The sequence below is a fragment of the Chroicocephalus ridibundus genome, chromosome 8, assembly GCF_963924245.1.
Source record: "Chroicocephalus ridibundus chromosome 8, bChrRid1.1, whole genome shotgun sequence".
Classification (NCBI taxonomy): domain Eukaryota; kingdom Metazoa; phylum Chordata; class Aves; order Charadriiformes; family Laridae; genus Chroicocephalus; species Chroicocephalus ridibundus.
This window is the reverse complement of record NC_086291.1, coordinates 50,318,859-50,343,194: the sequence shown is the minus strand read 5'-3', so window position 1 is coordinate 50,343,194 and position 24,336 is coordinate 50,318,859. Positions and strand designations below refer to the sequence as shown.

The following is a 24,336-nucleotide window of genomic DNA, read 5'->3' as shown; positions in this document are numbered from 1 at the left end:
CTATTCTGCAGCTAACCAAGAAAACAGATGGGCCCTTCAAGGCTATCAAGGTGTTTTAACATCCTTTATGCCATTTAATTGTATGCATCTCTTCTGAATTAAAAACAGTATTGTCAAACTGTTAAGGTATTTATTTTTTAAATAAAGCAGTCCCCTGAAAAGCACGGTAAAATGTTTCAGGTCAGCTCATTTCACCATTACTTGAGATGATTTCATGTATTTGTGCCAAATTCAAGTTTTAAGGCTGATGCATTCTCTCATCTTCTACTTTAATCTGAACAGCTGGAGAGATCTGAAGTAAGAGTACTTGCATCATTTGTTTGGCTTCCACGTTTCGTATACAGGTCCTGAACCTAAGCATACTAAGATGCTTTGTAATCAATTTGAAATAACCATTACACTCGAGGTCCTGTGGAACAGCTAGCCTCACTTCCCTTGCCAATTTATGTTCTGCCATATTTATTATTTTTTTTTAAAGTCTTTCACAAAGTAACCAGAGGAAGAAATATGTAGAACAAGCCTGCAGTCAAATTTATTCCATATAATTAGTCAACCTTGTTAATCTAACAGTTGCAACGAGAATTCCACCATGAAAGTAACATTTGATTAGATGGTATACTTTCAAAAAGATGACAAGTCTGCAAACAAATCAACTGTCAGTGTGACAAATTTGAGACCAAATATCACAGGCTAAATAAGAAGCATTTGTATACTTATTTGGAGCAATTCCAGACTTTCAGAAAAAATTGACATTATCTATTAGCAAGCAGTTGGCATGTTTTTTGCCACCTCTCTTAAGGCCCAAGTTGACTTCTTCAAGAGAAACAGAAATTAAGACAGAAACCAGCTGTGCCTCATCATAGTTTCTTTCCAGCTCATCATCCTCCACCAGACAGACTGGCAAGTCATTAGCACTAATGGTTCATAAGCTTAACAAGCTAGTTCATCTAATTAAAAGAAAAAAAAAATTGCTTCCTCCTTCACTTTATCAAGCCATATGATCAGCTTCAGAAACAGAAGTACCTGAGTTTTTCCATTCAAGTTGTATCATAGTTTTTTCACGTGCTGTGAAGTCAGCCAAAGACATCTTTGTTTTCAACCCTGTCACGTGCAGTATTTTTTTTTCCCCACATTAGGTACTCCACAAAACTCAGAAGGCCCAAACTTCACAAAAGCATTTAAAAAACCCAGATATTAACTGTGTTACAATACCTGCAACAGGTCTTCACTAAGCACCTCTGTTTTCTCAGCCCTAAGGGAGGAAAAAAAGACCATTGTCAGACTAATTAGCATGTTCAGGGTCAAAGATTCTTACAATGTTTTCAGCAAAACCCACTGAGTTTCAAGTTATAATCCTGTTATGACCGTTACTGCAAACACGATGTCGTACGTTAGCCCTGGCTCCTGGCCCCGGCCAAGGAGTGACCACGGACAGCTTGCCCAGCACAGGGTGCTTGGGAAAGCCTGACATTCCCAGAATTCCCAGCCCACAGCACGAATCCACGGCACCAAGCTCTAATGATATTTCAGACCTTACACGGTTTTTAACACAAAACAAATTGGAACCCCAAGTAACTTAATTTGAGTGCAAAGATGTATTTAAGTAACTTGAATTTTATTCCGTGTTGTTAATCAGATAATGTTAAAAATGCACCTGAATGTAAAGGGATATAAAAACATGAGAAAAGTAGGACAGCCAACTTCACCTTTTTATATTTCACCGCTGCAGAGCTTTATCCATCAGCAATCAGCGGAAACAGCAGCCTACCCTTAAACTTACACGCACACAACCTTCACCACAAATCTCCCACTACCTCATTTTGCTGAATTCCATAATGTTAAAAGAATAGAAAAGATGTATTACTTAAAGATCATCAGAAATTAATAGTATTCCCGGTAAAGGTCTACCCTCAACAGAAAAATACCCAAATACTTACACATACTTTCAGACAAAATATTAGCAGTTGTCACAAACATACTCAATCCTTTACACATACAATTCCACACTTTTTTCCAGTCCCAGTTTACACATAAACTTCAAATTGTTTAATATTGACACAGATTTGTTTGGTGTTGACTCCTTTGCTATAACACAGCTTTATCCTACCTTTGCTAGATCTATAAAATAGAGAAAGACAAAGTTTAGTTCACTCGTGATCTCTTCTACTTGGCTGTTCGCTACTACTACGCACCTATCACTACAGAGGACTTGGAGGTACTCCAGCACTCGATTTTCCTGTTCAGAGAGTTCCCCCCACCGCTGTCAGGGCTCCTCGTCTACTACACGGACTTCCTTCTGGTCCTAAAAGGTGTTTAATAACCTAATGCAGGACTAGTCACGCACAGAAAGTTAATTTTCTTGATCAGGCTTCATCATCTGAACATGCAAAATGCCTCGAAAGAAAATATTCACTCACTCCAAGTTGGTTTTTTCTTTTTTTTCTTTTCTTTTTTTTTTTTTAAGGCATTTGACTTCAATTTCATGTCACATTATCTGCTTGAACTGTTTGTGAACCATAAGGTGTTTAATAATTAAATACCAGAATACAGTAATGCTCAAAACCTCAATAAGACTAAGACAAAAGCCATTTAAATACTTTGACAGCAACATAAACTGCAAGCACTGTAACATTTACTTGTTTAGGGAAACATATACAAGATTGATAAGCTTTTCCACACAAGTAGAGATACTGTGTCTGATCAAGATCATATCCTGTTAGAGAGCGATTATTTGATTTTTTTTTTGATTTTTTTTTTAATTTTTTAGTCTTGCAAAATCCCACTAGAAATTACATGGAAGAACAGCGTAAGAACACTCCACTTAAACAGATCTAATCTGCTATAAGATTTTAATCTAATCTTAAGTGGCAGCTACTACACACATCAGCTAACTGACGCGATAGATGAATACAGAGCTACTAAATATTTCTGTAGGAACATAGTGCTGTGCATGAGAATGGTTTTACACAAAATTCTTGAGCAGCCAGAGTTTTCTGTCCTTTAACGGACTGCGTAAGGGATCAGCCATCTCTGTTTCTAAAATTGAATTTGATACTGTGCTTGCCTTTTAAGAAGGGGCTGTATTTACCATGGCTAACGTGGCCTTTGGTTTCAAACTCCATTTTCTTCTCAGTTCTGTTTTCCACCAGGTGAATGGATGCCTTTCACTAGCACCTTTCATGAAGTTCAATTTTACCCACCTTTAAGAAAGGGTGTATGGCACAGAGTCGACACGACGCTACCGAATAGCGCAGTGCCTTAGCTTTGTACCTCACCTAGATATCTCAGTAAACACCTCATCTTAAACACCACGTCAGCCTAAGCGATGCATATAAAGAGGCACCAATTCCAATACCTCTCGGGTAAAATCCTGTCCTGATCCAGGTGGCACACTGTACGCCAGGACCAACAGGCTGATGCTGAAGGAGCCAGCCCGTGATTACCTGCCACGAGCTCGCTCAACAACGCAGCTCAAGGGGGCTTCTGTAAAAACCGACTTCTTTCAACAACAGATGCAGCTGTTTATAAATAAAACAGCCTATTAGAAATTATTTAATTTTGATATTTAAGAATAGCTACTCGCAGTTCCAACCATGTTAAGATTTTCTAGTTAAAGCAATCAGCATTTAACAAAAGATTGGCATGGCAGTTCGCTAGAGCTCCAGGAGCTGGCCTGACAGCATTCACATATATCCAGGTCTCAGTTTCTTTCTTTTACCTAGAAATCTGTTTAAGAGAAAATGCAGCTGGTTTCTGTATCCACATTACGCAACGGAGCTTGCACTGACTCCCCTGTATATCTCTCTAGCCCTTAATTTGGCTCAGTAAGAGAAAGTTAGATTAGACGAAGGCGTCAGCGGTTCGTTCACCCTGGATGCTGACACACTTACACGCTGGTGTGATATGAAACAGACACTGTGGAAGCAGAGACCTAACATCCCAGAGGAGAACACACAACCTTAACCTAACCAGCAGTTTTAGGAAAGAAAACAGCCACCTCAGGTGGTGTAATTCAAAACAACTTCTAAGAACATTTAGAGTACTTATAACTGGATACGTACACATCATTAAAACCACTGAACTGCTGATAATCACAAGAATATGGATTGACTGAGAGTTCACTGGTTTTTTCCTGCCCATGCAGCAATAATCAAAGCACTACAGGATTCTGTAAATTCACTTTTAGCTATTGGGTATCATGAAATGCATTTTATAGAAATTATCTTTAGAAGAAACAATGTTCCTTCTAATATTATTCCTTATCTGTGCTCAACAGAACCTTTCATTATACTACTATAGTTACTGGATGCTTTTGAATGGCTTTAGCCACATTAATTTTAAACCAACAAACAGTATAGAACTTCCATACAACTTCAGATTTATCAAAAATTTGATTTCTCCTTCCCCTCCTTTTTCCTAGGAAGTTATATTCATTTGAGTGAAAAGCAAAGACGGCTCAGTAACATGCTAGCTCTTTGTTTCCATTTAAAATATGGTTACCAGCAGACTATATATCATTATGTGAAGTGCTAAACAATTTTCATGGTTTTATCTTTGGACACCTAACTGGTTTATCAAGGATTTAAAGTCACAGCTTGAAAATCCGGATCTCCTCCTCTGAAGTCAGGGATGTTTTCCCCAGTCACGGGTGGCAGCAGGACAGCGTCCCCAGGCCAGCGCTGATTTAGAAAAGCCACTGATGATGATGTCAGGTTCAGAAACACAGAGAGGGAAGACCTCACCCTTCCTGCAGGCCTACATTCCACCTTTAATAAGGAAGCCAAGAAAGAGCCACTAAATAACACTGGTTTTCAGTGACCACAACCGTGAAACAGAAAATGCAACCTTGCGATAGCAGCACAGCAGATCTCCTTACTGAGCAGTCACCTGGGGACAGAGCAACAAACCATCAAAGGTATCTGTCGTCTTCCAAGTAACAGGTACTACTAGTTTAAAGTTTACATCTAACTGCAGCTTCGTGGGACACTGATTCCTTACGCAGAGTAATTCGAGAATTTGCAAGTTTATAGAAAATAACAGAATTCTTTCTCAATGCTAATTAGTTTAGTGATGGTTTTTGTCAGTGTTAGGTTGATGGTTGGACTAGATGATCTGAAAGGTCCCTGATATGATTCTATTCCTTATTAGGTCTTATTTGTATCTTAACAAGTCAGACGCATAAAGCAATGAAGAAATATCACCTTCTGGAATCAACAACGGATTAAGAACTGGAAGATTTCGTTGCAGAGCATGTTCCCAAGGGTTTTCTCAAGCCCTGCAGCACTGGTAGCTGGCCCCCAGCCTGGGGACCCTCAGCTGTAACCACCCCCAGCACATCCCGAACACAGCCCAGGCCAAACTGAGATTACAGCAGCTATGGCTGTTTACATTCCCAGCAGCTAAACTCAATACAGTCCAAACAGTTAAGTCTCAGTTGCAAAACGAGGTCCCTCCAAGCCATTACTAATGGGGAAAGCACGCCCTGCCGTCCCAGCCCCTCCCGTGCGCCGGGGGCCCCAAACATGCCGGTTTGTGACCCAGCTGTTTGTGCAGGATCCGTCCCCGTGCTTCCGGACGGCACACGGCAGGGAAACGGGGATCTGCCCAGCCCGGAGCCTCCCGACACCTTCTACGTGAGACGGGAAAGAGCACGGCACGAGCAGCAGCCTGGGGGACGCCAGACTCTGCGCACAGGGCTTGTCATCACAGCACAGCAGCAGCACAGGGGCTGTTACAGCCTAAATATAAAATAGCTGCTGGACTGGCAGCAGTCCACTGGAAGCAGGAACAGAGCTGGTTCCCTGGGAAAGGAAGGTTTCTGAGAACTGAAAGTGAAGTTTTGCTGCAACACTGGGCAGGATACCTGCCATGGCAGAACCTTTACGTGAATCAGCTGGTACAAAGTTTTTTCAACTAGAATTCAGCAGTGCATTTTAAAAGACTGCGTCTAAAACCAGAACTGAACGATCATTTGTTGCAGCTATAATCACCTCCTTAATGAATAAAGAGGATAAAACCTACTGAAATCCCTAAAAACGGTACTTTCAAACTGTTTCCCACACTCAGAACAACATTTTACCCACCATAAGCATCTGAAGTGCAGAGCTCTACGAGCTCCAAAAGCAGTTCCTGGCTTCTTCAGCGTCCCTTCTGCTGCACTGCTACACTTGGTTCAGCTGGCCTGTAAGCCCCCTCAGGCAGCCAAGCCGATCAAAATAATCTGGCAGAAACAGTTACTTTTCAGCCAGATCAGCTCCCCAGATTCACCCTTCAGACAAACAACCTCGCTGACAGAGCTCTGGGGTAGGAAAAGGTAGCAAAGAGCAGCTTGGGCTCCAAGCAGAGCTCAGCTGAACAACATACGAAGAACGTGACATTCACCAAAGACGGACAAAAAACCTGAGCAGAGCTAAGCTTTCACTTTCTGATACTGTAACACTGAGAAACTGTAGTTTTCAGCAAATTTTTTTGTTGCCAAATTCACTCTTGAAACTATTTTTCCTTTTTAAGGCATAAAATAGTGTACTTAACATGAAACACGAGATGGTGCCATGGCCAGAAGTGATTGCCTTAACTCACTCCAAGCAAAAACCCAAGAGGTTTGTGAGTGGAAAGACTGTATTTTTTATTCTAGGCACGTTAATTACAGTACCTTAGCTTGCTGTGGCATTTTAAAAATGTATTGCATGTGCCCCCAGTTGGCCTCCTCTAAGTGTTTTATGGTATCATTCATTTTCTCTTTCCTTCAGCACAGCGCAGCCTGAAACAGCCTGGCGTGCAGGGCTCGGCTGCAGCTCACCGCCTGGCTCGGCCGTGAGCAGGGCGGGCAGAGCAGCTCTTCTCATCCCACAGGTTTAAAACTGGTCCCTTCACTTTTTCACATTACAGCTCCTTCACGCTTCCAGGCCAGAAGTCTTCTCTGTACATCTGGAAACAGCAGATGAGAATTCCTGAGATAAAAGTGTTTATCTTCCACCAGGAAAGAATTTACATTTCCATGTATAAAATGAAGAGGCTCTATTTAAAACAGCACGGGAGTTTAAAAAAAAAAAAAAGGAAGCTTAACCTAAACAACATTTGAGATCTCACTGGCTTCACAGCAGTGTCCTGTCCACCACCAGGGCATCATTCCTGACCTGGGGGCTGATCTCCAAAGCTACAAAACCAGTGGAAATTTACACCCCTGAAAGGCTAACAAGGAAGGAACAAGAGCAACCCTGACATAAAGGGCCATAAAACCTTGGACATCCACAACAGAACAAGTGACTCAGTTCAAATGTCAAAGTGGAAACAGAAACCTTGACTCACGCACTGCGGATGGGAGGTGGAGCTGGCGGGAGGTGATGCTGCGGGAGGGCTGTTCGCTTCATGACGAAACAAGTCTGCATTCCTGAATTCTGGAAAGGTTTCAGCGAAAGCAAGGAGACATCCACCCAAAAACATGAGACAAAATTAAAGCTAGCCCTCCCTGCTGTTTGATTTTCCTTAAACAAAGCATTTGTTTGTTACCAAGAGTAACCAGATTAACTTTGCTGCCTGAGTTAACACTTCAGAGCACCTTTGCCGGGCTGGCAGCACATCCTGCCTGCTTTCCACATACAATAGGCAGGATTTGCTGCCAGGAAAAATGAAAGAATCAGCAGCTGTGTTCCAAAACAAGGAATCCAGAATTAAATTACCATTTTCCTTCTGAAAGGTTTACTTTTTTAACATTCACCAAGACAAACTTCATAGAAAACTTAACTTAAAGGTGTTTCAGAACTTCCAGCTTACATTTCCCCATTTGACATTGTGCTTAATTCCAGCAACAGCTTCCTTTTTAAGCCGGGTAAAGCCTGTATTTTATAATACAAGTTTATGGAACCTAATTGTTAAACACATCAAACGATTTTAAAGCTAAATGAAAATTTCAAATCAGGAGAAAGAGCTGAAGCAGTTGAACAAGACCAGGGGCAAACTCAGTGATGCCCTTTCCATAAGGACACAGAAGCACCAAAATACAGGTGAAGTGACTCCAGAGTGCCACTTACTATACACTTAAAGTGTCTGCTGTAGTCAGTATCCAATCATTGTTTATGGCAGTATCTTCCTTAATTTTTACTTGGTTTTGACTTTAGGAAATCAAGGTGATGCAGGAAGCCTCTTGTTTTCCAGCTCAGAAGAACATGAGAAGGTTTTCCCTGCCCCTTCCTCCTCCCAGGCAGTCAGGCTCCCACAAACGCTCCTCACGTGGACTAGAATTTAAAATACAGGTTGTAACATACATTTCCCTCTCCCCATATTCTACCTAGATTCTGCATGTCTATGTGCTTTTCAGAAGCTGAGATCTTTAACACATTAACAGATCTTTCTGTGCGACTGGAAAGCAAAAATCCTACAATTGTGGCCTTCATAAACACATATATTAAAGGTCACTTTTCAAAACCACTTCATTACGAAGGATTTATTTTGCTTTCTTTGGCAGCCCGGGGCAATACTCGGCTTTCTGGATAGACTGTAGGAGTTTGGTTTCACCTGCACAGCATTTTGAAGACAAGCCAGAGCAGAAACGTGTTTGGCCAAGTACACTTCTCACCACAGAAACCAAGCTCATTGTATCACACAAGCCCCAAAATAATCCCCACCATAAAAACCCCCAGCATTCACTGAGAGTAAGGTAATGAAGTGAAATCCTTGGTACTGTTGGAATTTTGCAAAAGAAACTAGCATGACCCAAGGTTTAGTATCAATATTCTGTGAGTTATTTTAAACTTTTTAAAACCACTTCAGAATGGCTGTCAGATGACGGTCACCATTTTCAATACCTACTTAGTATTTAGTGACCACCACTCACAACCAGCCACCAGTTAGACTTTGCCTACTATCTGTTTTTTCACCCAAATTAACAACATAAGCTTCTGCACAAGTACTAAAATTGGATTCATCGTACCTCTGGTGATGACTGATGCTTTAGTGGCAATAGCAGAAGCCACAGCGAAGGCTGCTGTTTTGGAGGAGACAACCCAGCAGCTCACTTCCTATGGAAGGGCCTCGCTGCAGAACCAGTTTCCAGACTAAAGCGATGCTCAGGTCACCAATTTTAACCCATGCAGTTACAGCAGCTTCTGTGCTTCTAATCCTTTAGAAATGCTTTAAAAAATGGTGTGTCACCTCCAAGGCACCAAAATATTTCATTAATTGAGATCTTTATATTCAGAAACCCAGGAGCTGCAAAACTACAGTTCAGGCCTCAATAAATGGACGAAGATTTCTGCTCCTTTGTCTTCCTTTCTCCATTGAGTTCCTCCATCAAACTTTGCCTGGTCGCTCAATCTAAAAGCTGCAACTTTGATCTCTTCTATAATCTCAGCCATCCGATGTTGAAGAATGAAGCCTGCCGGCTCTAATTAAAGGCAGACCAGGCTTTAGAAAGATAATCATCTTGGAAAGAAAGCAGACTGTTCCCTTTGCAGTTGCAGGGAAACCCATGACAGACTGTTCGCATTAGGGGATCTGAAATGCCTTCGTAAGTGAAATGGATCCAAGGCTCCTCTCCCAAGCGAGGCAGTAAATTTAGCTATTTACAACAACCACGGCTCAAGCCAAGTCCTATTTTAAGGGCCACTCTCGGAGGTACAGCGAGGTCCTGCTCTGCCCTTCAGAACTCCAACCCCCTCCTTGTAAAATAGATGTTTTTAACATTAGCTATTGAGAATTAAGCCAAATATGGTACAGTGTGAGAAAAACACACTGTTCGAACAGTTAAGTCTATGTAACAAATCTAGGTAGATAATTTCGAGCAAATTCAAGATGAATGTAAGGTGAACTTTCATATGGCAAAAATACAGTTGTGGTTTAAACGCAGAACCAGATTTGGTGGAGGAAGCAATGTTTCAGTGAGCATTTGATGAGTCTGATAATTGTAAATTTTTATTTGTATCCATAAATTTAAAAGATAAGTGCTTCCAGTTGACTACTGTTCCAGCAAATCAAATACTTATTGCTAACCTACTGTTTCATACCACGAACAAAGTTTTAGCTAGCAAAGCTCTCCCTGTATTCCGTTCGACTTTCAAAAAAAACCAAACCTCCACTCACAGTGTATATTAGGCCAACATAAAAAAGTGTGGCTTCTTTTTAAAAAAGTACACTTGATTTGTGAAAGTATTAATATCTTCAGAAGGAAATGCAAAGTACTGCTGTAAGGGAGTAAAATTCTAAATGCTTAAATCCAGTCAGGATGAAATCTAGCAGCAGTCATGTTTTTTTCCAAGTAGAAACTCCTGTGTCGAGCTTTCAGTGATAAAAACCCCAAGGAATCTGAGACTAATCTAAGCTACACAAGAAGCTTTCTAAACCTGTCAAATCACAATGTATTTTCTATGCCTTGCTTTTTCCCCTTTAAGTATTACCATATAAATTTCTCATGCTAAGTGCACTCTACTTAACATTACTATAGAACTTGAACATTCCAAACATGTCAGTTATTAATATAATTTATATTAAAAAAATGTACACAAACACCCTTACACTGTATCCTGGTAAAGAACTGTTTTTAATATTTAGCTGCCCGGTATTTACTTACATTAAAAAGTCATTTTCATACAAGGTCCTTCCCCCCTCCAAGCAAGCAACAACCTTTTACTTACATAGAATAATTTTATCTAAAATTAGCTGTGTACAACTGCGATATACGAGGCAGTAGAGCAGAAAGCAACCTAAATAATTATTGAATTTGTTATTCCTTAATCTCAGGTGCAATTTTACAATCACTGCACGCCAACATAAACGCAGCTGGTGCCAAAATGGGAATTCTCCCTGCTGCCTCTGTGCTCCAGCAGCGCTCACAGCCAGAGTCGCACCAGAGCACTAAGTCTGGCTGAAAATTAACCTGGCTGAAGCAGTAGCAATAAATCAGCCTGCAGCCACCTCCCCTCCCCAGGCTGGCTCTCCTTGGCCCTTCACAGCAGCCTGAATTTGTGCCAGCTCGAGCCACCACCAAATCAAGCCCACAACAAAGAGAAAACCTTGGATTCCTCCCTCACACGCTTCCCTACAACCTTCCTCCTTTCAAGGATCCTGCCCAAAGCAGTCCCCCTTCCCCAGATTTCAGGTCCTTGCATCCCTCCCCTGCATCAGCAGCAGTCACAGGGAGCTCAGACTGGAATTACACCCAATAAAAGAAATGACTGGTTTCCAGTTGTCTTGGTCCCCTCACTGGGCCACCCCACAGCTGCCCCGCTCCCCGTCCTGGGGCAGGGGAGCTGGCACTAGAGCAGGGACAGGGGAATTCTCTCCCTTTTAGCAACAGCAGCTACTTAAGATCAGCTTAAGCTGATCACAAAACTGCACCCCAGGGCCAACATTTTCATTAACACGGAGGTGACATCAGCTGGCAGAGCCGCTGAAAAATGTTGTTGTGTCCTCCCTCCTCCACTCACATCTCCCTTGCCTGGCACAAGCATCTCCACTAGTCAACAGCTCAAAGGGCTGACCCGGCTGAAAACTAACCTGGTTGGAAGAAAACCCATTTTTTCAGTCAGATTAACTTCACCGCCAAGGTGACATGTGGGAGCACAAAGAAGGGGTGGAAATACACAGGAGGGCAGCTTGGGAATCGAGGCTTGGCAGAAAGGGCACTGCTGCAAAGCCCGATGCAGTCGTACCTCTTGACCACAGAGTTTGGGCAGCAGCTGATGTTTCTGGCTGAGAGAGTGGCCGGTGAATTTCCTACACATGGGTTTGGCAGCTTTTCGTTTTGGGCAAAGACCAGTTCCCTTGCCAAACCACCTGCTGACATGAGAACTCCTTCACATTTAAAGTGGGGGGGTGGTGGCAAAAAACCCACCAAAAAACCTCAAACACATCCTGAACTTTCAAACAAGACACAGCCTTCCATTCTAGCCACAGAACAGGTGGGTGCCCACTAACTCAAGAGGTTTTTAAATTTTGTGATTTCTTTTGCCAAAAGTCCTGCACTGCCTATCATTGGAAAAGACTCCAAGAAGCAGTGGTACCTTTTGCAAAGGCAAACCTTCTACAGTGCAGACACGTTTGAATAGGAAAAATATGCAATACAGGAATGAGCAAAATACACTGAACTGCTAAAAAAACCCCCAACCTGAACTGCTAAAAAAAAAAAAAAAAAAACACACCACCAAACCCCAGGCATTTTTCACATATTTGTTTGGGGTTTTGCACTTTGGCTGGACATTTCAGCTTATTACCTTGCATAAGTGTCAAAAAACTCCAATCTAAAAACGAACATTTCACCAAAGGTAACACTGTTCTTAATTTAATACGCTGTCCAGACAGGTCTATTTTAAGTTCGGGGATTCACAAAACTGGCAAGAGAAAGCCTTTGAAAAGGAACCAAACTGAATCAACACAAAAAGCAAAACAAGGAAACACAGAAAAGGCAGAACAATGAAGTAGGAATAGAAACTAAGAAAGCAAAAAGGAGTTGGAAGCTTTGAAATAAGTTAAAAAAAAGTATAAGGGAATTCAGGGACTGGAGGTTACATAAAATTGACTAATAGGCTAGTGACAAAATAGGGATTATTCTTCATGCCTGCTGTTTCACAATGAAGCCTTTGCACTGATTTTCTGATCAGCAGCCACGATTAACAATTAACGGCTGAACCCTTCATTATGTTTCGCCAACAGGAAAGCGAGTTTCTGAGCTGAGTCTGACAATTAGCCTGCAATTGAGACGACTCATCCCATTACTGGGTTTTACGGCACTGGATATAGATGTCTGTTTTTATGTTGCTTAGATACAGTGTATACAAGATCACATTAATGTGTATAACATGCTGAATTATGCCATGACCACCCTGCCATGTGTTGCATACGATGCTTTTTGCTGTTCCAGCACAAAACCGAAAGTTAACTCTACCACTACGTTTCTGAGAAGGAAATACGAGCCCTGGACTAGTAGTCTAATCAAGGTTCATTAACCCGTACCGCATTTCTTCAACACACACTTGGACCTGCTGTTACAAAACCAGGATTACTTGATCCTACTGTTCCATTCCTACAAAAAAAATATCAGATCAGAACACTTGATCTGCGTACAAATCGGCTTACAGCAAGACAAACCAGTTAAACATTCGACTGAAATAGAAGCTGTAACAGTTTAGCTCACATTTATTTTTCTGTATGAAAACATCAGCTTTCTATCTTACCTTCATTTTCTACGGAAAACAGAACTTTAAATCAGGTGGATTAACATTTCCTATGGATTGCTCGAGAAGTAGTTCACAGATGCCAAAAAAAGTTGTCATTTGAATAAACTGCTGGACTTTTCAAAGTCATATCACAGCCATAACTTCCCAATCTGCATGCAAGGCAATTTATCTTCTAAAAAAGAGCCAATCTTATAACTTAATTTTCCTGTCACTGTCTGAAGCAGTTTTTTGTAGCCTGACCTCTGTCACCAAGGACATGTGTGCATGTCCCAAGTGGCATGCTCCAGCTGCATTAACCATTCTCAGCAATGACCTGCCTTTTCTGTGCAATGCTCAGCTGTACAAGTTTTCCTTTTATTAATTTTCACTCTGGAAGTATCATTGGGATCTTAAGAAATATGCAATATAGCCAAGGAGTATATTTATACAAAAATCTCAGCTTAGTGATTTCTGGCACAGGACAACTTGTAAGACAGAAGGAAAAAATCTCCTCCTTTATTGCTCCTTCTCACCTAAAACTGATTTGGATATTTTGCATACTCATTTTTTGCAGAACCCCTGGCTCTTTGATTCACTCCTCTGCAGTCACTCCAGGATGTTCCTGTCATTTTGCAATGCAATTAACTTCACAAGAAAACAATCTGTGTCAAGGAAAAAAAAAAAAGGCTCCACCTCACTTAAGAGAAGAACTTGTGACCTCACCCAGCTGGTGTGTATTTATGAAAGCCCGTTTCCTGTTGAGACAGCAGGACTGGCCAAGCAGAAGATGCACGACCATTCTGACCTGCTTTTATCTGCAATGGAATAGCGGTTACAAACACAAAGCTTTTAAGGCTATTTGGTTCCTAAGGAATAAATTTTAACCAAAATGTTCTAATTCAGCCAGCAAAGCAATGTTGCGGATAAAAAGGATACTCAAAAGTTCCCCATTTTTTTCTTGTCTAGACATCAAGTGCTGCTTTAAGCACAACAGTGTTGATGAGGACCAAATTTAGCCTTGCTTTCAGGACTAGTACCTACAAGAAGCAAGCAGTCCTGAAAAAATGGGGTAATCAAGCACAATAATCTGTTAAAATCACTTGATGTGTTACCACCAACAGCTGTGAAACTACTTGCTTCTGAATTACAGAAGATTAGCCATATCTCACCCAGTTTAATTTGCATTATTAAACTGCCATAGGTTTCAGATCAGAGCTGTGCCATGGCAAATAGGGGACAGCTAATTGCTGCGTTATGGAAGATGCAACACAGCAGTCTGGAAGTTCTCCTAGCACCAAAAAAATGGAGCTACCTCTTAAGTTATGAAACCTTTCTTTCTGGAAACTGTGTATTATATTAGAAAACATTTCTAACACACCAAGACACTTAATTTAATCACGTCCTAAAAAGATCATATGTATTTGGCATGTCATCATTTGCTAATACAATGACCTCTAAAGAGCAGTTCTGGTCACAGATCCATTATCATAACCTAAAAATACCATGCAAGTATCTAAGAAATACATTTGCTTTCATAAATTCCAAGCGTATCACATCACAGCACCAGGTTGAAAGAGCTTGTTAGATCACTTCTAGCTATTTTAGCAGATTAAATCATAACTATTTTAGGATTTTGACTCTGGGCACAACCTGATATTAAAATTACTTGCTCTAAAGAATCACCATCGGATCAAATTAGAATCAAGGAATCACAGCTTCATCCACCAAGAGGGTAATACCAAGATTATTTTATATAAATAAACATCAGAAGAATTGGAATTCTCGAGAGCGCAGGTGCACAGACGACAGTTTAGCTGAGCAGCTGTCACTAAAGCAGATTCAAGTATATTTTTACCTCCATTAGCCTGCTGTTATATCAGATACCAAAACCTCCACCTTGGATGCACCTAAGACCCCTGGACAATATATCCTTTTCTCCTCTTCCAGCCTCCTCTGCTTCCCTGTGGTGCTTCCCCCGGGGATGGTGACTCAGGCTCTGGTTACGTGCTGCGACAGAAGCAGAGCGTGCCAGGTTTGGCAAATTGTTATTAGTGCCCTAGACCCTTCAAAACCTTGTGAAACCACCTGAGAAATCTCTGCACAGAAAAATGACATTTTATTCATCTTTTTAAGGCAACGTAAGACTGCGCTTTCCTGAGGGAGATGCTCCCTTTACCCTCACTGTGCAGTCCTGACCCCCAGCAAAACAGGAAGCCCCGGATGATCCGGCTACAACAGATCCTACAGTATCTCTGTCTATTGTGAATATTTTATCAGTCCTCTGATCTGTCTCATCAAGCAGCAGCATGCTGAACAGAGCCAAAGGAGATGAAAGCATGCATGCAAAAGGGCAATTAATATTTCCCAAATTCCTGCGTTTGGAGTCTTTTAATTTCTTTTTCTGCAACAAAAATCTCAAGTATTTTACACACTGCCCACTCAGTTGACACACAAGCCTGCCACCGGTTTAAATAATACTTCTTTTCTTCTAACCAACAGGCTTTAGCTAGTTCTCTACTATAAAGCACAACAATTTATTTAGGTATCTTCAAGTCAACAAAATTTAGCACAACTAAAACAAGTCATTCTTCACCACTGAATACCAGAGATTTTTATCAAAGTTTGAAAGGCATCTTCTGCATCTGTTAAGGGGGAGGAAAATCACCAAAGCTCGACCTGCCCTGGAAGCACCCACTGCTCAGGAAAACAAGGTAACACAAGCAGGAGCTCATTCTTACACACTGCAGGCACAGAGAAATATGTTTCTCTCCTACACAGTTTGACTTGTGAAAACAAATAGTTGAAACTCTCAAAATGTGGACTTGCAGAGAAGCAGGGGAGCAGACTACAGCTTTAACCCATTCTTCAGCTGTTTGGTAAGGTGGAGCTCTGCGTTAGCAGTGATGGCACAGTCAATGCCCAGACCACCACAGGCCTGGTGCTATCAGACATCAGCCACATAGAAGCCACCTCTGGCTCAGGAAGCTCCTGAGACAGACACAGCTGGTGGCCGTGAGAACATGCGTGGGAAATACCACGGGACAGCTGAGCCTCACAGCCTTCCCACGTCATCTGCTTCTGGCCACTGGACGTTGGGCAAGACAGACGCAGCCCAGTCGAAGCATTCCCAGGTTTTCATGTGGTCTGGAATCGGATCACAAGTGATGAGGCTTTTTAAGCTGAGGGCTGAGCCAATACTTACTCATTGGATTTAAAACCTGCTGCTGCCCTTTTAAGAGCACTACTTCATGTTGCACTTGTATCTGGGAAGTTTAATACAGTGGCTTTCTGGAAAACACCACCCCGCAATGCAGCAAGGGCTCAGCATTAAACACAGCGAACAACTTCTGCAGTGAAACACATTTCTTAAAAACTCAACTTAATTTCTCAACAGTTTCTAACCTTAAGGATTTTTAATGACCAAGACTTTAAACCAACATGAGATCATCTCGGTCCCTGAGGAATTAAGAGATACTGATAAACTGTCTGTACAAAACTTAGAGGGAACACCTAAAAGCAGGCCAGAATACACTCCTTTGTTTTCTGACCATCTGTTCACACACGAAACCCCTCTTCTTACTGGGATTCCAGCACAGCAATACAGCATCTCACCGGCAGCAGCAGGCGTTCAGCCTTACAGACCTCACCAGCTCACAACTTGGCCACTGAGACAGAACAATTGAAGAAAGTCACTAAAGTCCTCAATTTAGTTAAATTCAGGTGATTTTTCCTTTGGCTTTAGCAATCCTCTTTGAAGGGTACGTTGATCAACGGGATTAAGAGACATGCTTACAAAATTTAATCTAGACCACAACTTGGACACAGTTTACATCCACAAGCTATTCCATTTGTTGCTGCGTTAATGGCAGTCGCAAATACACTGATGAGTGCCAAGTCTTACCACAAGAAGCAGCCCCAAACTGAAAACATAATAGCCGCATGTTTTTTCTATAATTGGAAGTTTGTCCTGTTAGAAAAATCAGATTCCTGAGCTGCACAACGCATTACATTGTGTCAGTTTTCCCCAAAGAGTGCAGGAAACAGATAAATACGCAGATACCAAGAAACTTTTTGTTGATAATGCTGAGGCTGAGAAGCAGTGTTAAAGGCGTAACTGTTAGTTCTTGGCTTGCTTGCATTTCAGATGAAAACAGCATTTTGCAAAGTTCTGCACAGCCCATAGAGAAGCCTAGAAGTGGCTGAGAGGTAAGGAAAAGCCCATGCAGCTGCATGTGCCAGCTCCAGCGTTTCAGCTGATATAAAGCTTAGTGCCTCCTTGCTCTGCCTGTTCAGCAGCCAAACTACTCACATGCAGATAATGCATTCCCTTTGCTGTTAGTATACCAGTGCTTCAGCTTTCACACACATTTTATTTCAATCAGTCCTTGACAGTTAGTTACATGAAGTCCAAAAGTCTGCACATGTTCAGGAAAACAGATCTTCCCTAATTCAATCTACTCAGACTCTTTAAACCTGTCATTGAATTAATCTTCCATCCAGAAAGATCTAAGTCAATTTTCTAATTAAAGAGACCTCGAACTTCATTGGGAGATAAACAGGAAATGTTTTAAGATAACTAGTATAAACACTGAGATTTTTCTTTTTCTTTTCCTGAGTACTCAGATGTAGGTGGCAAATGCCAACCTAAAAGACCAAGCACAAAGCAGATTCTCCCCCTGCCCATAAATATGAACGTATTTCAGTGTTTTTTACCACTTTCTCAAATATCTTTACCAATGACAACAATCACTCCAAGTAAGTTATGCTTATCACGCTTAACTTTTTTTAAAAGGATGTCTTGGTGAGCCAGGGTCATACTCAATTATTATTTGTTTCCACACAAGAACTAGAAAAACATTAAAGAAGTATTTCTTTGACATTAAATGGCATTGTAGGGTTAATATTATATTGGCTGAATGTAGGTAGCTCCTTACTGTATGCAATCGTTCATAGAATCATAATAGTCATTTTAACATAACTTATTTCAATGTAATAATTAGGTTACAACAACAACAATTCCAGCTTGCGCCTTGCAGATTGCCAAGTGGCTTGAAGAAACACTAAATATAGTTCAGCATAGTAACTTTTATGCAGGGCATGAGCTATTAAAAGATACGTTTAAATACTCCTATTGAGTCACAGTAATGTCATCTGTACAGGGCCTGGAAGAACCTATTTGTATACAAGAAGTTGTATTTAAACAGTGGAAAACTAGTAGAGAAGCTATAGTAAGTTAGCTTCTTGCATAACAAAGACCTTTCTAAGGTGGTTTGTGGTTTCTTCCAGATTTCTCATTAGTCAGATCTGCTCATCCCTGGTTTAAATTACTGTAACAGCCTAAGGGCAGATAGAGTATCTCTCCTAGTAAGTATATCCACCTATCAGTCTCAATCTTCCCCAGACCTAAACTTTCCAGACCAGTTGTCTAGAATAATTTTTAATCTGTATGGTACTCTGCTGATTGCACCTGAAAGATGAAAAAAGAAATGGATGGGAACAGTATTAATAGTCCTGTCCCCAGAGGCAGGAAAGCCTAACTCGTGTAAAATTGTTAGACGGTCTAACAAGTGTCATTAATTACCAACCTGGTTTTCTGTAAGTAAACAACATTATACAAACACCTCTGTGGACTCATTCCTCATATGAATTACTTAGCTATGTAGTTCAAATGCTTATTAGTGTATCATTTGAAAGCCTTTAATGACAATACCTCTGAACATTTATTTTCATTAGAGATGACTGCAACTATAAAGCAAAATACTTCCCGAGCTTCTAATCAAAAGTCTGTCTCCCTTTGTAATTTATAAAAGGGTATGAAAATTATAAAACAAGCACTCGTAGATATCTGAAGAATTACCTTTGTTGACATCATACACAATATAATCCTTTTCATTTCTGAGCCTAAAACACAGCTGATTTGCTAATGAAGCATCCCAGGGAAAGGTACAAACACAGCAGGAAGGCAGTACCTCACCTCTCCAGATTCATGAGAAAGCAAGTACTAAAGCCTATTCCAGGACTTCCATTTCACAGAGCCCTGTATGAAACGTGTGTGTGGAACAGAGAACTGTTCTCAGGGGATACGAGCCTTGGTCCTCAAAACAGATGAAGGTTTAGAGGAATTAATACATAAATTCCACTACAAGCAATGTCAGCACATAGCCTCTAAAGAATCACAGGCCACGTGAAAATCATGAAGTTCAGAATTAAGGTTGTTATTTTCTTCTCCAGTCCCTCCCTCCTTAATTTTTTAAGCCTCACTAAAAGTTTCAAGATGTTTCCAATTGCTTAAGCTGGAGTTTGGATGTAGCTCAAAATAAAGTCAGATTTGAGCTGGTTATTTTGTCTGATTAGCTGTGTATCTGTCATGGTCAAGATGCCAGTTTATTCTGATGCATTAATTCATCTTGTGTGGAACTAATGATTTCCTGGTACACCATGCCTCTGCTCCCCTGCATGCACCCCAGCCCTCCTTCTTGTGAGTTATCTCTGACTAGATGCGAGACCCTTTATGATGACATGAGAACCAGCACACTCTGAGATTCACAGTTGGCTACTCTAGCTAAGACTGTCCTGAGAAAGTTCTGATGCCATCTCCCAACGAGAGGTCATCTTAGTAACCCAGCCTGGACAGTCTCTCTGAAGCAGCCACAAAACTACAGGGACCAGTGCTTAAACTGCCAGTTTCCAATAAAAGGCAAAATATATTGTTTCATTTCCCCTTTTTCTCCGGGTTTATATAAACAAATAATTGGTATTTTACTTTATCGGTTTACCAGAGCTTGAGTTGTTCCCCTCAGCAGAAATGCCTGCTTGCACACCTGCAACACTTAGAATAAACCTATCAAGTACATAAAGTACTCAGTGGCAGACTGAATACTTGTCTTAAGGCAGCCAACAACATTCACAAGATAATTGCTGCAAAATATTTAACACATCTATTAATTATTGTGGAATCCTGTTACACTCAGCTAATCCCCTCTTTAATTAGTTTCCTACATATATTTCATAATTCTATATAATACTATCCATGCAGACTCATAGGCTTCCATAAATGCCATTCTTATGCTTTAGGGAAGCTCTTGCCCATCTTTTTTATTTTTCATGCTGAGGAGTTAGTTAGGACATCCTAAGTCACATATTCGTGGTACAAAGCCAAGGATGCCAACCTTTGGAAGCTGGCTGTACAAAAAGCAGTATCATCCATACCTACAGCAAGCTGAACAGGACTAAAATAGTTCGGGATTTGAATTAAATATCCCTTTCTTAAATGGAACAAAACCATGGTAAAGACACATCACTGGTGCATAACCAAGGTTTGCTGACCTCATAACATGCCTGTTCTCCCCGCCTCTCAATTATGGTGAAAAAAAGCTCTGAATGAGTGAAAAGGAAAGCAGAAGACACCCCTAATACAATAGCACAAAAAGCAACTACCAGTGAAAGACCACCCTGCAGAGCAGCAGATTACTTTGAAGGGTAGATGTTCCAGAGAAGGTCAGTGGGGGCAGACAGTTCATGCAACGTCCCTGAGCACCCCAGGTGAGCCAGCAGAGATGGGGGGGGGGAACGTGACCCCTCAGCACAGATGCCCAAACTGCCCCTCCAAATACTTCTTCTCTTGGGGGGCTGCTTATTCACCAGGTGGATCTCCCAACAGTGTACAGGGTCTTGAAATACTGAACACTGCACCTCCTCAAGACATTTACATCACCAGAAGAGTCTTTTCGACATAGGATTTGTCTCCTCATTCTGTCCAAGCCTAAAAGGCTAATAAATGAGTTACGCTCAACTCAATATAAACCCATCTCAGAAAGCAGCAAACTGCTACAGTACCAGATGGGATGCACGCTGCAACTTTTTTTTTTTCTTTTTCTTTTTTTTCTTTCAATGTTACAAAATTGAAATGGTTCACTCCTTGTTCTGGTGCCCAGTGCCAGTAACACTTGCCTCTGCTAATACCGCCTGCAAGATTCTACTGAATGCTGTCGCGTCTCCCATGAGTTCTACAGTGTTTATCAAAACCAGAGAAAGCAACAGTGCCCGAAATTTGAAAACCTCAGCCCTGATATTTGCAAGTGAAACCAATCACAAATGTTTCACTACTAAGAGATTTGACTTTGGGAAATGAAATAAGACCCTGGTGAATATTTGAGTGCTTGGCTAATACATGAAATATAAGGAGGCTAGTAATATTAAATATTCACCAATTAATGTTAATAGCACATTTGATAATGCTTGAAATGAAATGTTTTTCAAGGTAACTATTATTAAAACTGTAAAGTGAACCATTTCTCCTTAGACTAGTCTAATCATGCTTAATTTCTTGACTCAGTGTTGCAGGGCTGAGACATCCCTCTCGCCTCCTCAACTGGAAGAGGAGAAACACAGAAGCCTTTCCAGAAATTATCTCTGACTCTATCAAATCAAAGTCTTCACTAGACCGTGGGCTCTGATGGGCCTCGAAAGCAGTTACTATTTAAAATGCTGTTTGTATCTAAGCAAATATCTAACAAAAAGGACTGATTTCAACCTCTTTACAGACAACAGGTTATCTTGAAAGTCAGATAAAAGCATTGCTATCATGAACCAAAAGAATTTTAAAAACGCAGTTTTGGGGAAAAACAGTGTTTGGTTGTGCACATGAATACGCTGCACGTAAAAATACCTTCACTGAGTTTCCACTGTTATAGCTCCTACGCGTACAGGCAATCACATGTTGCAAAAGCCAACACAAGCCTCATGAGTTTTGCTTCTTCCCCTCCCAGCCCCAAACAGCATCCATAAACTAAGTTTCCTGAGTTCCATTAAAATTAACATGGATTTACAGCGATGAAAATTATTTCAATTACATAAGCTTTTTTCCTTAAAGATTTTCTTTCTTGGAAAGACACAGATATTAAGATCAGCAGCAAAAGAGTAAGTCCGACCCTGTGCTAACGAGACTACACAAACCAACTCACAGAAGGGTCAATTTGGTTCATTCAAAGCACTTAAAAACATGAGGATACAATTTATATGTGAAAAAGGCAACAAGCACTGGTCAAAGCTTTATGATTTACCCTCAGATTTCAGTCTTCTCACCTCTATTCAAAGAAAAGTTTGCATGTTCTTGGGTAAAGAATCCACACAACTAACTTGAGATAGTTTATTATCAAAAACCATTCTATGAGCAAAAGACAGAACCAATAAGGATGTGTGTGCATTTAATGCTGACTAGAACAGGAAAGAGAAAAAGAACAGTTTAAATTAAACTAACTATTAAAATTAAGCTTATAAAAACAAATGAGTCAGTGTAATTTCAAATAGTTTTAAAAGAAAAACAATTATAGGTACTTGTCTGTATTTTAATGAAACTGGAAAACTTCACTGTTCCAGAGGCAGGCTGCTAAGGCAGCAGCAGACTACCTGGCGAAGGAGTATGAGCAATAATCGTGCCACACCCCGAGATCCTCCGTTGTGAAATGACCGATAGCCACGGCTTCTACTGTTGGCTTCAGCTGCATTTAGTCAAAGGTCATTACGAACCTCCCAACCCATACAAAACTATAAACAGTTCTCCAGATTTAATTCTGATTTTCCTCTTGAAGCAGAAAGCAGCCTCAGATGTTTATCCTACTCAGTACAACACAGATTACTTGAAATTCCACTTGGGATTTGGAGCTGTGGGCTCAACACACGCAAAAGGGAATGCCAATAATCACTCCAACAACATAAAAAAACCTCCGTGAATTTATATGAAATGAGAATGAAAGGACACAAGATTGGTCTGGAAGTCACACTCTCTTTCATAGCAAAACAAACACCCCATTAAAAATCTACTACTTAGCCATTATTAGCTGACACACTTGACCTGTTTTATACGTATGTAGATCCCAAAGAAAATAAACAATATATTAAATGAGTTAGTGGTGTGGAGACCATGAAAGTATAAACTCAGATAACATGAAAGTTAATACTTTCAGATCAAGTTTTCACTAAGAGCAGAGGGGAGTTTTGGGGGGGAAAAAACATAGAACTCTACCAGAAATGCAGTAAAGTTACATTTGCATTTTTCACACATGGCAGAGCTGCAGGCAGACACTCCTGTGTCTGCGCACAGATTTGTTTCCATAGAATCAGGCTAAAGACCTTCCAAGAGTCCAATATCTGGAAATAGATACCAGTCATACCTATAGGGCTTCTATGGCTTAGCTGTAGCAAAAATAACAGAGGATGCACTCTCTGGAGTCTTCTCAAACACAGAAAAAAAGTGAGAAATATATCAAATACCTCAATATTAACACGGTAACAAAGGAAATGAAAGCCACAAGAGCCCAGACAGGAAGCGCACAATACAAATAGCCCAGGGGAGACAAGGCCACCCCCCGAGGACCCCCCATCCTTCACCTCCCCTGACCCCAGCGCTGTCACTCCCCCAGGGACCTTCGCTTTCCATCCTCGCAGCCCCACGCTCGACACAACCCCTGACCCCCACCCGTAGAGACCTGTGTCCCCGGCCCCGCTGCGTCCCGGGTGACCACCCACGGCACCCACCCGAGCGCAGCTCAGGGCTGACAGCGGGCACGGAGGGGTAAGAGGGAGGCCCCAGTGCCAGGGGACACCGACGGTCCCGCACCGTCCCACGGCGGGCTGGGGCTGACACCCCTCCGTCCGCTCCGGGCCCTCACCCGCTCCCGCCTCAAGAACTGAGAACGAGAACCTTCTCATTGCCTTTTTTTTTTTTTTTTCAAAGTTTTCGAGCAATAAAGGCCCCTGCCACCCCCCCGTCCCGCTCTTTCTTTCTGAGCTGACACAAGTTTTTCTTCCCCAAAAAAAAGCCCCGCTGAGGCGAGGCGCGGCGCGGGAAGCCCCGCCGTACCCGCTACCTCTCCGCCCCGACGCGGGGCCGAGATTGCGGCTGGCCTCCGCTCCGCTGCCAAGCGGCGGGGAAAAGCGGAGCGGAGTCGCCGACCGAGCCCACAGCCCAGCCAGGCCCACGGCTGCCGGACCCCTCCGCCGCCGCCGCCCACCTGCCGACAGTCTGGTTGGCCAGCTGCTTCATCCGGTTGAACTGCTTCTTCATGGCGGCAGCCGTTCCCCCGGCCTCTCGCCGGGAACCCACTGCTCCTCCGCCGCCGCCGCCCCGGCCCGGCCTCCCGCCTCCTCCTCCTCCCTGCTCACGGCGGCGCCACCGGCCCCGCCCACA

General features: G+C 41.8%; 1 protein-coding gene across 6 annotated transcripts in view; it reads right to left on the bottom strand.

Annotated features, from left to right (window-relative positions):
• ARHGAP17 (Rho GTPase activating protein 17) overlaps nt 1-24,325 on the bottom strand; it is a 48,529-nt gene extending 24,204 nt beyond the window's left edge. For all 6 annotated transcript variants that reach the window (XM_063342922.1, XM_063342927.1, XM_063342924.1 and 3 more), the window contains exons 1-2: nt 24,161-24,325; nt 1,213-1,252 (exon numbers count right to left, since the gene is read on the bottom strand). In XM_063342922.1, the coding sequence (XP_063198992.1) occupies nt 1,213-1,252; nt 24,161-24,213 (93 nt within the window). In that variant the 5' untranslated portion in view covers nt 24,214-24,325. The remainder of the gene's footprint in view (nt 1-1,212; nt 1,253-24,160) is intronic.
• Nucleotides 24,326-24,336: the final 11 nt, after the last annotated feature.